At 42.9% G+C, this 16,809-nt stretch overlaps 1 protein-coding gene across 1 annotated transcript in view; it reads left to right on the plus strand.

The window, feature by feature from the left end:
* The window catches only part of ADAMTS2 (ADAM metallopeptidase with thrombospondin type 1 motif 2), a 189,442-nt gene that overhangs the window by 120,102 nt on the left and 52,531 nt on the right, over nucleotides 1–16,809 (plus strand). Inside the window, exon 4 of the mRNA XM_014948231.1 lies at nucleotides 9,299–9,501. Within this exon, the coding sequence (XP_014803717.1) occupies nucleotides 9,299–9,501 (203 nt within the window). The remainder of the gene's footprint in view (nucleotides 1–9,298; nucleotides 9,502–16,809) is intronic.

Raw genomic sequence — 16,809 nt, forward strand, 5'->3', positions numbered from 1 at the left:
ACCCACCCCCACAGTGGGAAGGACAGCATTTAGCAGTTTGCCTTTTGTAGGGCCTGACAGATTCAGAACTCTTATACAAATGACAAAAGAAGCCTTTGCCCTTGATTTTGAAACCCCTTGGGAGTAAACCTCGTGTGCTTTCACTGGAGCAGAGAGACTAGTTCCCTCTTTCAGGGTTTTTTACTGTCATTTTGAAGTTTAAGAAACGCCAAGTTAGCTTTGTCTTTCTTACAGGCTCTAATCAATTGCAGCTGGTTTTGTTATTGCAGAAAGTCCAAGCAGATTTAGCAATAAGCATATTTTCAAAACATAGGTAAAATTATAACTCCTCCTTGCTCTGATTCAAATCCTGCCAGTGTAAGTAGCCAAGGCATCCTGCATGGCAGAGCCATTCCTCAGACTGCCCGGGTGACGTTTTCTTCTTGTGAAACTCACATTAACCTTTTTTTTTTTCTCCTCGCTGACTGCTGATTTCTGGTATAATATTCTGAGAAGTTGGTTGAACTTAAAGGTAGTTCAAGTTGCACATACTTTTCACCTTAGAATTTGGAAAACTTTCTTCCTGTGCTTTTCTTTACAAGGTGAAGCAAGCAGATAGTTTACTTTGTCTAATTAAAAGATCATTATGATTATATAGAACAGGAGTTGTTTGCATTGTCATTTGTGTGATACATTATTTACATGGATGAGATTTATACTATGTTTGTTATACTTGACATTGAGAACATTTAATTGGATCATTCACAACTTTGTGAAACTTTATACTTGACAAAAGAGCTCTCCTTTTAAAAGGATGGAATGATTCCACTTTGAAGCAAAGGCAAGGTTTGTTGTTCTGTAGTTATGACTAAAAAGCATTGGAAAGATGTATATTTGCTTCAGCCATTATTTTTGGTAGTATTTCCAATGCTGTATGGTTATTGTCTGAATTTCTTTGTCTTTTCTCCCTCTTCTCACCCTCTCTGCCCTGGCTAGGAATCTGACTTTTTTTTTAACCTGAATGTTTTTTAATTATTTTTTTTTAAACGGTAATTAGACTTAATTTCCCCTTCTTGCAGAATAGTTGGCTTATGGAAAGATAACTGCTGTCTCCTGTCACCTGTTGTTATTCAGGTCTTGTACCATGGTTTGGCATTTCATTCTGTTAAAAATGCAAGTGGGATTGTTAGACATGTCACCTACAAAGCCAGGGGGTCAGCTAGGCAGCTTACTTAATGTGCTAATTTGCTGTAATTTAATCATGCTTGGAATATGGATTGGATGTTGAAGTATCTCAGTGGCAGACTTGGGCTCAAATAAGCCATAAACACTTCGTTAAAGCCTGGTTGGGGAAAGTTTAAGTTGCGAGTCAGATCCTGATCCTTTGAAGGGAAGCGAGAAGGCTCAGGTTTGGGACTTCAGGTGGGATCTCTGGGGCTCGTACAGCTCCGTGGAGCTGTGGCCTTGCACCAAGTGCCCACGTGGAGATGTGGCTGACCTCTGCAGTTTAATTAATGATGTGTTAGCTGCGAATGAGATTGAGAGCATTGAGCTCCCTTTGTAGCTCTCCATGAGTCACGTAAAGCAAAGCTTGCTCTGCACGGGGGCACCGGGTGCTGGGGGGCTTCCAGGGATGGAGCCCAGTTCCTGGGGCTCTCTAAATGGGTTGGATGTGGGAAATCAGGCAACATGTTTTGCAAGTCACAGGCTCTGCAGTCCAGGCCAGTTTACAGTGACTTGCCAAAATATTTGCAAGATAAGCACTTCCCAGACGCGATCAATTAAGTCAGTGAAACTTAGAGCTTGGCCCACAAATTAATTTTCTACAGAGCAGCTTTTTTTGCCACTTTTTTGGGCTTACTTTTAAGCACTGAGTTAGAAACATCTTGGTTGTTCATTATTTGGTGCTAAATTGTGAAACCTGTGTTTGCATTACTAAGGTTGATAGTTGAAAATTTTCCAAAGGATAAGTTTTGCTGTTGGAAAAACTTTATATTCGGTTCTCAAAGAGCTCCATTTCAACCAGGTCACACAGACTGGTTTCCCTGGCTGCTTCACCATTCTTTTATTTCCCCTTTTTGACTATTATGTTGTAATATGAAAGTTGAAATTGTAACACAATGAGTTTCACCATTTTGCAGGGGAAAAAAAATATATTTTAGCCCGGGGTATTCTATTACCTTGCTCTCACTTAATCTTTTAACAGTGCAATTATCTCTCATCTTTATGTTATTCTTTGTGTGACTGTGGCCCTGATGAGATCAATTTAGTTTTCAACTTTTCTTTTTAGTATTGTAATACCTTTTCTCTTTGTTGTGACATGCCAGAAAATATCTCCTTGGCAACATCTAGCTGTGGTTATTCTTAGTGCCTCTCGCCTGGCCGTTTGCCATGGTGTCCACCTGGCCATTGTCACTGCACTAATTGGTTTATCCTTCGGAAAAGATAATTTTTAATTTTTTTTATTTTTTTTTCCAGTTTTGGAAGTTCTCCTCTATTTTGCCACTTCGATGGACTTTAGCTTCGTTATTCTTTATAACTCTGACTCTGGCAGGCACTTGAGCATGTCCTGGGATTTGAAGTCACTGTGCTGTTGTGTAGGTGACAAGAAAGAACAGGAGTGGTGAATGTGCCTGTGTGTTTGCAGGAATGTGCATTCATTTTGCAAATATGGGACAATTCTACCCCAGGAAGTATACGAGAGTTGCTCTATAAAGGCCTAACTGTACACTGTTTAAAATACTCTTAAATACTTTGAACTCAGATGCCATGACCAGATCATTCCAGCAGGAGATCAGCTGCCACATCTGCTGGCCTTCTTGCAGCTGGAGTTTGAGCCCTAGAGCTCAACCCCACGTAGCCCTGCACCCGTGGCAAACTTCACCCGGACAGATGGAAGGTGCAACAGGCTCTGTGTTAAAATGTGATTTGACTCGAAATGGCATGACCATAAATGAAGAGGCAGGGAGCTGGTAATGAGATCATATGGTTAGCAAGGCGTGTGGCCCAGAAGTTTCCTTTTAAATTACTGCTTCTCTGCAGATAAGGGCAGGACGAGGATTCATAACCTCGGTGAGGATGCCTGGTGCGTGCCTGGTCTATAAACCACTAGTTTGGTCTTGCTTTTGGTTATGTAAGAAAGTGGAAGAGGAAGAATTTGAACACACACCCAAAGAGAGTTCTGCCACAATAATTGCTCTTGGTTGAGGACCTACCAAGTAGCAGCCACTGTGTTAACCTGTGATTCAAGAAATCACACAAATCCTGTGAAAATTGAGTTCTAATTTAAGATTGTGTTGAGGCAATGTCCTCCTGGGGATGCTATTTAAACGGGGCTAACTTTGTATCATGCACCAAGTGCACCGTGTGTGATTTGCTTCTCTTGTTTAGACCGTTTTCAATTTGCTTTCACCTCACAGGAGCTCTCTTCCATTTTAATTCACCTTGCTGGATTTACCCAGTTTTCTTGTGAATGATCTATAGCAGAAGAGCCCAAATGCAGACTTTAGTATGGGAAAGGGATTTATAAATTATGAAAGACCAGTGTAGCTGAGCAGGATGGTTAAGGGGGAGAAGAAAGGCAAGTAGAGGTCATTTGGAAAACAAAACAGAAAGCAATGAGGGAGGTGAGCAGGGCGGTAAAACCAGCAGAAAAAAAAAGTTGAAAAAAAAATTGTAAAAAATCAGAGAAACTATCGATTAGCAAATGGGCAAACTACATCATGATTGTGTGCAACTGGAATGAAAAGCAAAACTCCAAATTGAGGAACTTAAAAATGGGAGAAAAAATTGCCAGGGGATAAAGAGCACGATTTGTTGACTGTTCATTGTTGCCTCCAGTCTCCATGGGCTGGGCTTCAATTTAACATGGAAGACAAATGAGGATTTTGGTAGAATACATGAACAGGCTAATTGGGGGCTAATTGGGGAGTCAGTTGATCACAGAGGATAGACACGACAGAAGCCTACAGCATGCGAGTGGCAGGGAGCATTACAGAAGGATGACTTGTGATTTAAAGTGCAATTCCCAAAGGAGCAGCTCTTTGTCAAGCTGTCGAGGGCGTTTGGTACTTTTCCAGAGGTGCAGATGTACTCGAGCAGTGGGAAGCTGAGAGCTAAAGCGAGTCCACCCTGCCTCCTTCTGCTTCCCCACCCCACAGCCTGGTCCTCTTGTGTCTGCAGCACCGAGTGATGGATGGGCTCACGCCTGCGCTGGGATGGTGAGTCCCCAGGCTCCCGGTGGCATTGCCACCAGCTGCATTGCAGCTGAGCAGAGCTGGGTGTCCCAGTGCTGCACGCCCAGATATGCTTGTCACCACAACAGAACAGTCTCCAGCTATTCTTTGCTGGGGTTAAAAAGGAAAAAAAAAAAGAAGACAAAAAAAAAAAAAATAAATCTGGTGGCTTCCAGAAAGCCACATGAAGGAATGGGAAGCCAGGAATCCCTTCAGGAGGGTGTCCCAGGAATGGAGATCAGCAGCAAAACAGCCAGGCAGAGGTGCTCATCCTCGTGAGGCTGCAGGGAAGATGCTCAGCAGTCGGCTCAGGTGTTTGTCTGCTCCTGCCATGACAGATGAAGTGTCCGCCAAAGCAAACAAGCTGCATTTGAAACGGCGGCTGGCGGGTCTGAATGCTGCCCACTCGTATTTGAAATGAAATTCCAGTGAGTTGCTGTGCTGAGAAGCTGCAGATGATGGCTCTGAACATGACACACAGTTCAGTTTCCCACCTGCCTGTCCTGCTCTCTGCTCTGGGCTTGCCAGAAAGTCCCTTTGCCCCTACCAGAAAGAGGAGGTAAAAAATGCAAAAATGTTTTATTAGGACAATATTGCTGCTGTGAGATTGGGGAACCCTAAGGCTGGTACTATTAAAGTGCAGTAGCTTCCTCAGGGACTCTTTAAGAACTGTAGATGCAGCCATGTTTCCCTGAGCCTTTTTGAAAGGGGTCATGAAAAAACAAAACAAGACCTCATGCCAGCAACTGTACTTTTGGTGGATGTCCTAAAGGGAGTGACAGAAGACACGGGGAGAGGCGGTTTTCGTGGCAGGCAGTGTGTTCATGCTTCAGCAACTCACAGCATCTGTTTGAGCTTTGCCTGCCACGATGGGTAAGGCAGAATCAGGAGATGTCATGTAATTAGGTTTCTGTAAAGCACATGATGTCAAAGATTAATGAGCAAGACAAAAATTCCCAGAAAATAAGGTGGTGTCAGACATCCCAAACTGTCACTGATGGAGGATGCTCCTGAAGAGCCTGCAAAGACAAACCTGATGTTTGTATCAATGTGAATTTTCCCTGACCTAGGGCTGAGGATCGGAGACAGGCTGCGGGATGCTGCCGTGGTACTGGGTGTTCAGACCTTGCCTCCCAGTGGATTTGGGAGCTTGGGTAGAGCCCAGATACAAAAATTAAAATACCAGATTGAAAAATGGAACAGTTTAGGTAAAAGATCGGTATATTGCACATTGCTTGGGATAAGGGAGCAGAGCAGAGGGATTTTATATTTTATACTTCAGCCAGAAGCACAAGTTTTCCTTCTATCGACAGTTTGGGCACTTTTTATTCCTTCACTGAAAGACGGTCTGCAGCGTTAGGAGAAAATCACTGAAATATCAATGAGGTTTTAGCTGGCTTTAGAAAAAAAGGTTTTTTGAGGGATTTTTGGATGAACTGTTACAGTGCTGCTGTCCTTTTGATTTATTCTGGATGAGCAGCCCAAGACAAAAGTGCAGCCTTGTATCTCAGTGGTTAATTTTCACAAATGTGAATTTTTACTAGCGGGAGCAAGGAGATGGTTTCAACACAGGCTATTGTTAGCCCCTGCAAATGCCAAGTGTCTGCTCTTGGGAGATGGAAAACAAAGTTGGCACCAGTAATTAGTGGCTGATGCACTGATTTGGCAAGAGCTGCTGAAAATGAACATCTGATGGAGTGATCTTGGGATGATTTAGTAAAACACAGTGCAGTTTGAGATTACTTTTGGGATGTTATTGTGCGAAGTGCAGGGGTGATCAAAGGACTGTAACGTGGAAAATGTGAAGGAGTTTGGTGTCTTATTTGGTTCTTTGAGTTTTTTCACTTGAGCTTTTATAGCATATTGTTAGCAGTACAATGATACAGCAAAGTTACTGGTGTTAACAGAGGAAAGCTGAGATACCGAAACATGATATATTCCTAATTTACGATAGATGTCTCTTTGTTTCACTTCCTCTGCTGTAAGATACAGGCATGAATTTGACTTGGATATAACTGTCACTGAGGAGCAAATCCAACATGGGTATGACACAGCCTGGGCCCCCAAATCCAACAAGTCATCATCCAAGAGAGAGGCAGAGCAGTGCTGGAGGAGTCCGTGTGATGTGTGGTCAGGCTGTGTGTGGAGACATCCCTGCCTGTCCCCAGAGAGCCTCCCGGGAAAGGACGCCTGGTGGGAACTTGGGATATGAATCAAAAATCTTGCAGCTACTGTTAGAAATGTTTTGAGCTGTGCTGCTGGTCTTGGGATGATTCCAGCGCCAGCTGGAGCCGGTGCAGCTCACTCTCTGCTGGGAAGCACATCAGGTCGGTGCCTCAGAGGTACCAGTTGCCCACTGGGCATGTTGTCTTGAGGGGGTGACACTTGAAGCGTGAAGGTAAATGTGGGTGTGGGGATTTTTTTTTATGCTCCAAGCAAATTTTAAAGTAGTTGGCTGGCACCCCCTGGCAGTGAGATAACTCCTAGGGATCCTCCTGATAACTTTTCTCAGGAGCTGGCAGGACTGTAAGGGCTATGGAGTGACAGTGATGAGGTGAGGAGCAAAGAGGGAGGACAGGCAGTTTTCACGGCAGGATGGTAAATGCAGGAGGGTGGGATCACATTTTGCCTCTGGCTGATTTGCTCACAGCAGGAATAAAGATACCGCACAAGGAGTTAGTTTGACTTTGACACATAAGGGAAAGAAATGAAAGCACAAAAGCCCTAGATACCTTAACAGCCGACCAAAATCCAGCAAATAACAGCCTGCCCAGCCAGCAGGGCTCAGGCTCTCCCTGCCTGCCCAGCACCGCTGGGCTGCAATAGCAGCTCTGATAGCTTTGTCTGGCTGCTGATTACTGTAGGGTTTTGTGAGCAGCAGAGAGAGGACACGACCTGCAGCCCTTGCCAGCCTAGTCTTACTTTTCTAGAGAGCTTTTAAGAGTTATGTTCAAATTTTACAGTAACGGGGATTGGCCTTAGGGATCATGAACGTATGGTTTTGCCGTGATCCCATAGCAAATCCCCCGAGACCACTGTGGTAGCTGGGTAGTTAATTCTGGGCACCAGTAGGGATTAACACTGAAGTTTTCCCAGTGGAGCAAATCATGAGGTAGGGCTGGAGCTGGCTGCCTGGCAGGATTTGAGCCCTGATAAAGAGCTGTCTCCATCACTGCAAGGCCAGACCTGTTTTTCCCTCCACGGTAAACCTGGGGATGACAGCTGGGCTCTGCGTGAAGAGTGAATTTTCATGCTGAATCATGGATTCTGACCAGACTAATTTTAAAAACTCGTGGCCCCAGGAGCAGAAGCTGCTGAGAGCCTTGAGGCTGGCAATAAGAACATGGTGGTTGTGCTTATTAGCTGCATTAAATCCTGTTCTCCCAGGAGAAGGACGTTGTGACTCCATGGGGATGTAGGACCACCGCATGGGGCATTCTGTCTGTCCGGTGGGCGAGGGGAGCTCTGCCAGGGCAGTGTGGTGGCCTTCAGCTGTGGGTCTCATGATAAGCATGTCCTTGGAGCTCGGTGGAGAAATAGTAAAAAGTTGCCCAGGCAAATATGTCTTTTGGGGACTGTCCTTTGGCTGGTGGTCTCTTCTAGGAGGCACAGACACAAGCATCTCGCCAACTTGGGCATTGCACACTCAAGGCACAGCCTGAAGCACCAGGCAGTAAGGAATGTGGTGGTGGGGGCCAGAGATGCTGGGTGTGCATCCCTCCTGGCAGCTGGAGGCTGTACAGGTCGGGATGTTGTTGTCACCACAGCAAGGAGCTGTGGGGATTTCTGCTCAGGACCTGCTGAAATGGCAGCCCGAGGCGGCGGTCTCCAGGCAAGCGCACAGATGTTCTTGTAATGAGCCCAGTGATCTGGTGACTCATTCATCCCTTTCCAAGCAGCCAGTTTTGATGTGAAAACTTCAATAAGTGAAGATGGAGAATCCACTTTTGTAACATTTCCAAGACTTGTTTCTTATTTCTGCTTTGAAGGTGATGGCTTTAGCTTCCTCCCTTCGCTTCCTATTATGTTTCTCTGAACTAAGCACCGGGAGCCTTTAATCAGTCCACGGCGCTCTGCCCGCCTTCTGTGCCTCTCTGAGCAAGTATTTTCCTGACATTCACTGAAATCAAGAGGTTCTCGCTGGGGCTTCCAGTGGTCTTGTGATGCAAATGATAATGATGATATTAATGCTAATCATTGTTATTCTATAGGGCGAAATGTCAAGATTCCATATTTTCATGTTAATTTTCAGTACGTAGGTGCCGCATTAACTGTATCCTATCCTGTCAGAGAACGTGCTTTTCATATCACAGGAGCCTATTAGAAATCATTAGTAATAAAGTTGGCTGCTGTTAGGCCTGATGGATTGGTCTTTGATGTACAACAATGCAAAGTGACATGACAAATTGGGAATGAAGGGTGAAAAGCTGTTTAAAAAATTGTGAATGTAGCTATAAGTTAATTTCATATCTAAAATGTGTCCCTGAGTTGTAGTGATAAAGAGGATCCATGTCTCTAATGTGGAATGACACGTGTGTATCTAGGAAAGGAGCTAATAAGTTGAAGCGGGAGGGATTGGTCTGTTACTACCCACCTGGATAGGAAAAGGCTGTATTGGCAACTGCACTTGCTTTGAAACAGGATTCTGTGGGCAGCAAGATCAGATTTTGAAGTGTGATGTCTGCCTTTAATTGTGGTTCTGAAATGGAGGATATCCTTGGTAGCACAAGACCCCTGAACGGTGTATTTTTGTTACAAGTACTTTTAAGCCACAAGTATTTTACTGCAAACAGCTCCATTCTTCTCATCAAGACATTGGTATGACTTGCTATCCTTTTGGCCTTGTATTTATTACACAATATTACTTTGTAGAAGGCATTGCTTTTACTTTGCAAAGTGAAAATCCTTTGGGTCAGATTTCTCCCTCATTTAGGTCCTTTTTAATTGACATTGAGTGAAAACTAGCGCTGTTATATAACACAGAGAACATAACACATGCTGCTACTTCAAATTTATACCAGCTTAGCTGGGACCTGAGCCTGAACCTCTCTTGGCTGATAACTGGTTTGTGTCTTTGATTTCAGCCGCCAACCTCACGAACTTGGATGGTCTCGACGGCGCCTTGAGCTTTATCGAAGAGCGGGTGCACAGGTCGAGGCAGCGCTATCGAAGGCACGCGACGGATGATGATTACAACATCGAAGTCCTTCTGGGGGTTGATGACTCAGTTGTTCAATTCCATGGGAAAGAACACGTTCAGAAGTACCTGCTGACCCTGATGAACATTGTGAGTACAGCCCCGCTAACTGCGCTGTGGGAAGGCCCTGAAAGGACAGCGGGTGTGGGTTGGTTGAGCCATTTGAATAAGACATAACAGATTTTTCTCATAGCAGGGGATAAAATAATTCTAGGAGGAAAATCCAGGCCACTTTCAAAAAAAGCCAAAAGGGGCCAAGGAAGAAGCTGACTGTGGGACTCTTAAAATGTTCAAAGTCCTGATTGTGTGCTTTGGTGGATGGGGGCACAGGGTCAGGGGCTCAGGTTCTTGGAAGTCATTACGTTTTAGATGTATATTCCCTTAACCTAAGCTCCCTGCTGAAAAGCATGGTTTGGAGAACTGTCTTCAAATAAAGTTCTATTAGAAACTTTGATTGGCTTATACATTTTTAAAACTACTCAGTTAAATTCTTTGATTCTTCAATAACCACTTCAGGTCCCAGGCCACCTACCTACTCCTTGTTCACCTCACAGTAAACTGTTATGCAGTGTACCACTGAACTTTCTTAAATTGATTTAGTATTCCATGAGTGGCATCTTTAGGTTTCCTTATTTAAATATTAAATCCTCAGAACCATTGTTTGTGCAACAGACTATATAGTGTAGTAGTGATGAAAAGAGATTAGAGAATATTATATTTGAAAGAACTACTTTTTCTTTCTAAATACCAGCACAGCAGACAGTAGCTCTCTAGTACCCCAGTCAGTAAGCAAGGACTCTATTTTGTGGGAAATGAATTAAGTTTTGAAAAATCATCTCTATTATAAATCAAAATCAAAATATGTTTTATTCTTCTGGCCAAAAAATGGAAGTGAGTGGTAGTCCCCTTCATAGGCAAAACATTTGGGGATGACTTTCTTCCTTCTTGCTCTCATCTGGAACAGGAGTCTCTTCTCAATAAAACACGCTTCTGTAAAAACTTGAGGTTCAGTAAATGTATGTTCTAAGTGAAATATTGTTGAGTGAAAAATTGTACGTCTGCTCTGATTTTGACAAATAGAGTATGACTGCTGAAGTTTACAGTCATGTCAAGGGGATGAGTGTCTGTAGCTGACTTCTTGGCATTACAAACCGCAGAGGCAGATACATGGACAGAAATCCAGGCTATTAGGTATATTTGCCTGGTTTGTATTTTTCCCAAGATGTATTTTTTTAATTATGAAGGTTGGTTTTTTTCCTTTTTTTTATTACGTTCTTTTAACAATGTGTAGAATGTCACTGTTTTTCATTTTAAATGAGAGGTGGAATACAATTTAAGAAAATCCCTGGTGTGATATAAATTCAGTTGCACTGATTTTTTATAACAGTATCGTAAACAGTTAAAAGTCTGTACTAACATTAGAGTTATAGGATACTTAGTGTCTGCTCTGATGGATGTAAATACATATATTCTAACAGAAATGACACAGTGAATTTCATTTATTTGTGTGGTTTGTTTCCTCTGAGACTTAAAACAAAGTCTACAGTGAAACAGATGGTTTTATACATCTCTAAATTACCAAACCAAACAGGCCAAACCAGGAATGTGGCAAACAGGCTGAAATAGATTAAACTGGACTCTTTACTTATCATGTCACTTAAATCTATTTTTAAGAATTAAAATATACAGTAACGGTAAAGAAGCCATAAATGTTCCAGCTCTGGAATATACTTTTTCCTAATTTTAGCAAACCATCCAACACACTAATTGTAAGAAATAACAACTCTCATGCATTCTGTCTCTGCAAGTGGTTTAGAAAGTGCAGTCTGTGTAACCGTGCCCAGAGGGCTGTAGCAGCTCTTGGCATAGGCAGTAGTTGTTCTGTTGGGAGATTTGAGGTGGAAACATCTCTTTTGGGGACTGAGGATGTGTCCCTTACCTTGTGTCCAAGATCTGAAGAGCTGTTTGAAATCCGCCAGGCCTCTCGAGGAGGCTCTGGGTAGTCTTTGACAGTCATCAGTGTTGTCCTGTTCTTTCCTCCTTCAAAACACGGCTGGTTGTTAGAGTCTGTGTTTTAGCAGAGGGGTGGGTGCTGGTAACCAGTTCTGTTTCCAGCTGTCCAAGCTTTGCTCCAGTACAGAGAGGCAAGAGGAGGGGTTGTTACTGCAGATACCAAGCGATGCTGGGGACCTGTATTGTGTTGAGGGACATCACAACACAGAACCTCTTGGCAGTGTAACTTCAGCTGGCAGCTCCTCCAGCTCTTGCCCTCCTTGCTAGATGGATGCAAGGTGAATTTCTGTATAGACCATTGCTTTGGTCTCTTTTGCTGAAATTCACACAGTGACTCCCCCTTTGTCCTCTCTTCTACCTCCTTGAGTATTTATTTTCTTTTGTAGAAAAATAAACTTATATTTTATAATATAAAAAGCTTTGGGGTCTCTAGCTGTTAGGGGTCACGTATAGACAGTATGTTTCTAATGAGATGCGGAGGTCCAAGGGTAGCTGAAAAAGAAGAGACAGCTCCAAAAAATTCCAGCTGTCTTTTTAAATCTGGTGGAAGGCCTTACCATAGCCATCAGATTGTGTGAACCCTGCTGGTTTTATGGATGTAATCAATTAGCTTAGTACAGTAACAAGGCAATAAGCATAAAATCAATTAGCTTCGTACAGTAACAAGGTAGCAAGCATAAAATCAAAGAATGAGTAGTAACTAAATAAAGTAGTGGAAGTATTTACTGGAGATAAGAGGGTGATCAAATAGTTGAATTTCTGTGGTTCTAAAAATGAAATAAATCCCAGGTGATTCCTCCCTCCCTTATGCCCAAGGTCCTGAAGGCATGAAATCACTTTCCCAGAAGCAACTCCCAGCATGGCTGCTTCTCCCCACTTTGCTTGATTTTGCTGTGTGTGATGGTATGAGCAGTTGTCCTTAATTAACTTTTCCCAGGGATCTTGGGTGGGACCCTATCACAACCCAATCAAAACAATATCTTTTTTTCAAGCCCAGTGCAACGACTTACGCAGTAAATCTGTTTTGTGCTGCTTAAGGGATGTGTTACAGTCCACACCTAAAAACTATAAAGTGAGAAAAAACAGGGGCCGGGTGTCCTGGCCATCTTGAATAGCTGTGCTAGTATTTATCCAAAAGTTTGGAAATGAAGTCAGTCCCAAACGAATGGTGATAGACGCCAGAGGATTTTTAACACTTTGGGCTGCAGCCACGTATCGCCTGACTGTACGCCAGCCGTTGCACCGCAGTGAGCTCGGCCTCTTGCCATCCCCTTTTCATCCTCCAGTTATTTCCTCAGACAAAAACTCTGCTTTCTCTTGACATCCCCTCTTTTCTCTGCTCGGCACCATCGGGACCTTCAGTCCATCTTTGGAAAAATGCCATTGTGTTTTGCTTTAGAGGCCCTCGGCTGCCTCTCGCTTGAACCGTTTTCTTTCGTACGTCATGCTGTGTTTTTTCCTGGGAAGGATATTAGCTCGCCCGGTCCTCTGCATTTCCAAGCGTGAGCCCACACATTGCACAAATTAACTTCGTATTTATAGCATGCAGGAGCGTTGCAACAGAGGAGAGATGCTTGGGCGGTATCTTGCAGCTCTGTAGTTTACTCAAGAACAGGGGAGGTAATTTAATTTCAGCAAGAAGGTGGCTAAAAATCCCAGGGATTTTATTTGCTCGTAGCAGCGTTTGGGAAATATTAGAAAAGCGCGAGGCTAGAAGAATTGGAGAATTATCTAGTTCCTTGGGAAACAAAAAGATTTCACTGCAGATGCTCTGGGAGGAGGAGCAGGGTGCTGAATGGGTGTTAGTGAGCTGAAGTGGGCGTTGGTGGTAGCCAGCCCTGGGGCTGAAATTCTCTGATTGTTTCATAACCCTCTTTAAAGTAGTTTTCAGGATTAAGCAGGACATTTGCTGCCTGCGGTAGAAGAGCAGCAGACCTGGCACTCACCGGTACCTTTACCTGACTGGGCTTGCAGTATTGCTTGGAGTGAATATTTCAGTCTCTACAGTCCTGTGTTTAGGGTCACATCCAGGATGGATATCTTCAAAACAGACTTCCTAAACAGGCAGAGGTAGAATATGCGAACCTGGAATATTTCGGCCGTTCCAAATAGCAAAGACTCCTGAAATAAGCTCCATTACAAATGGTTTTGAATCTATTGGCTCCATCTGTCTTGACTTCAAGTCTTCAACTTTCATGCTTCTCTTCAAATTGTTGTTGTTTTTTTTTCCTGGTGAGGCCCCTGTTTTAGCTTTTCTTGTATCTTTTGTCTGTCTTCCTCCATAGTATTCCCGAATTCCTCAGTTACCTCCTCTTGTAATGCTGGCAATTGCCATCCCTGTATATTTTTTGGAAGAATTTGCTTACAAAGTGTGTACATTTTTTAATTTTTGGACAATTTTCAGGGGCAAGTGTCTTTAATTTCCTTTCCATTCCTTTACAGTAATCGATGTGATATTGCAGTATTTAGGGGTTAGCCTCTGTTACATCTGTGTAATGGATATATGGCCAAAATGTTAGCGATGCTAGAACCTGTCTCCTGAAAGTAGATAAGTACCCAACTGCCATTACTTCAAAGGGAGATAGACCCTCAGTAGGATTTATACCTCACTCTGGGCTACATTTATCTGAGTATTTAGTCATTTACCTGCCTTTGAAATCAGTTTTAAAAATGAGCCCATGGGATTATGTCTCTCCCAGACTTTAAGTGAAACTTCAGCTCTGGAACAAATACATTAAATAATTTTTCATTTGAATAACTGAAATCAATGGGAGTTATGCAGCTGGGGGCTTTGGAAAGTCCCCGGAGTCTTTCACCTGCATCTTTCAGCACTACACATGTCTCTGAAATTGTGGCCCTGAGGCGCTTCTGAATATGTTATCTGTCCTCTTTAATAGGATGTACATGATACTACTATTATAGATGAGATTTCTGCTTTCGTATCTCTGGCTGATGAGGGATGAAGATTTGCAGGTACAGAACAGCAAGTCCCTAATGAGAGGAAAGGGCAGAAATGCCATCGGTTTCTAACTGGCAGTTGGATGAAAACCTGAAAGCATGTCTAATACAAGCTGATAAAAAGAAAGTGATGATTGAATACTTTGAAATAACGGCGCACCCTGTATTCAGAATCGTGCTTTTTAAACTAAAAAGCATTTTTGTAGATGGGAAGAATATTTCAGTAATATAGAATTGACTGGATTTCAAAATTTAAATAATTCATAGGCACCAATACTCATTATTTCAAATCAGTTTATTTCAATATGTACACTTCAGATCTGAACTAACTCTAAGAAGTTCCACAAATAACAAATGCAAGTCCAGCTCTATTCATCTGAGGAACTTCAGCTGTCAGTAGTTGAATTACAGCTTGTTTGAAAATTTAAATCTATGTATGTGAGTCAACTCCACGTTTAGACTGTTCATTATAAACCAGTAACTGTGACTAGTGAGAAGAACAGTTTATGAGGAGGCCTCGGGAGATTACTGTTGTTCATTTTCTTGGTTGCCACGCTACAGTGGAAGCTGTACTTGTGATTGGGCATTCAGGAGATACCGCAGGAAATACCCTCTCTGAACTCTTACAGGTTGACTTCATCTTCACAGGGGTATTATTTCCAGGGTCAATTAGATGAGCATTATCATTATTACTAACTGGAATGTGCCTTGCTGCCCTGCTGGACATAGCACAGAGTATCACACAGGTATTGGTACCATCCTGGAGGTGGAGTGTAATTACTGTTAAAAGATAGATTTTTCCTTTACTCCAAATACCAACATGAACTTTAGCCATAAAGGTTGCAGTCAGGGACTTTGGAGTTGTGACAGTGTGGTTTGTGTGATGGAGTATGGATAATTAGTATCAGCTTTCAAATGTTGGATGCTTTTCTTAACCAAACCACATAGATTTGAAGAGGTTACTGTATTTATTCCATTGACACCACCCCCCTGTCTCTTGTATTAGCATAATAAACGAATCTGCTTAATTATTTCACGATACTATAGTTGATTTTATTAAAGTGATCTTGAGACAGTAATTCAAACAAATAATAAGTCTTTTGGTGCAAAGGTAATTTATAGTGTTTAGAGAAACTTCTCAGAGCAGTGCTTTGTGGGCAAGAATGAGGAGTTCCAAGAGCCTGAGGGAGGAACTAAGGAAAATAAATTAGTCATGAAGTCAGAAAACAAAGTCTATGACCTTTCTAAAGCCAATGTTACAGTCGAAGATGAGATAGAGACCCGTAACACGAAGCTACCTAGTGCCTTGCCAACACATCTGCTCTGGGGAATGTTTTTCATTTTGATCAGAAGCAGCTAACTTGGACTTGGTAACGTCTACTGACTCTCACACCAGGGAAGGTAAATCAGGACTCGGACTTGTATTTGCATACAAAATGCCAGATTCTTATCTCCATTTCATAGTGTACATTGCCAAGCTCTTCTAAAACTGCCTGTTGCCCATGGTTTTGAGCAGAATGATAGATGTTTTCCAAATCTGAGATCACAGTTTGACCTTTAAGTTTCATGTGTGTTGTGTGCTTTCATTATTCTTTTTTCCTTGTGATGCTCAACAAAGATTTCAGAAAAAAAAAGAGTTCCTCTCTGAGGAAATGAGGAAATGCCTTGTGAGGACTAGAAAGGGAGACTGGGAGCCCTGGATTTTGCCTGATGACTTTCTGTGTGACCATAGTTTATGCACCCGAGGAACTGATGTCATGTTATTCCTGTGGGATTAGGATGAAGCTTTGGGAATGTTAGAAATGTTAGTTTGGGATCTTCAAAAGCATAAAGGAGGTGATGAAAATCGAAGAGGATAGTGGCGTTTGAAGTGGGAACACAGAAAAATAAAGTGAGAGGGGAACGCTTTTGGGAGGGTCAGATTACAAAAGTTTGTGCTCAGTATCCACCATGACATTTCTGGTTCCTATTCTGTAATTCAAACCAGCCGTTTCTTACAGAAATAGACAATCACTGGATGCCCACCAGGCACTGAGGCTTTGCTGCAGATAATTATGATCTGATGAATGAGCTGCATCTCAGGCTGAGCTCAAACAATGACATGCCAGGAGCTCTGCCATCCCACGGGGAAGGCACTGATGCTTTCCAGCTCCTCCGCTGTCGCTCCGGCAGAGATCCGCGCGTGGTCCCGGCTCTGCCCCAGAGCACGTAGCCATCGGGAGTTTCTGCAACAGTAGTTACATAAAGATGTGGGTTGATCAAAGAGCAGGCTAATTGGGTTGGATGGATCAGCAATTTGTGGTGAAAAGCCAGATGTGTAAACTGCGTCCTGTGTTGTGCCCTCTCCAAATGGTTAGATAAGCCCTCTGATGGCCGCTGTAGCTGGGTCAGGTCCGTTTGAGGTTGATGGTAGCCAGGGGTTGAAAC

Source organism: Calidris pugnax, unplaced genomic scaffold (genome assembly GCF_001431845.1).
Source record: "Calidris pugnax isolate Ruff unplaced genomic scaffold, ASM143184v1 scaffold27, whole genome shotgun sequence".
NCBI classification, from domain to species: domain Eukaryota; kingdom Metazoa; phylum Chordata; class Aves; order Charadriiformes; family Scolopacidae; genus Calidris; species Calidris pugnax.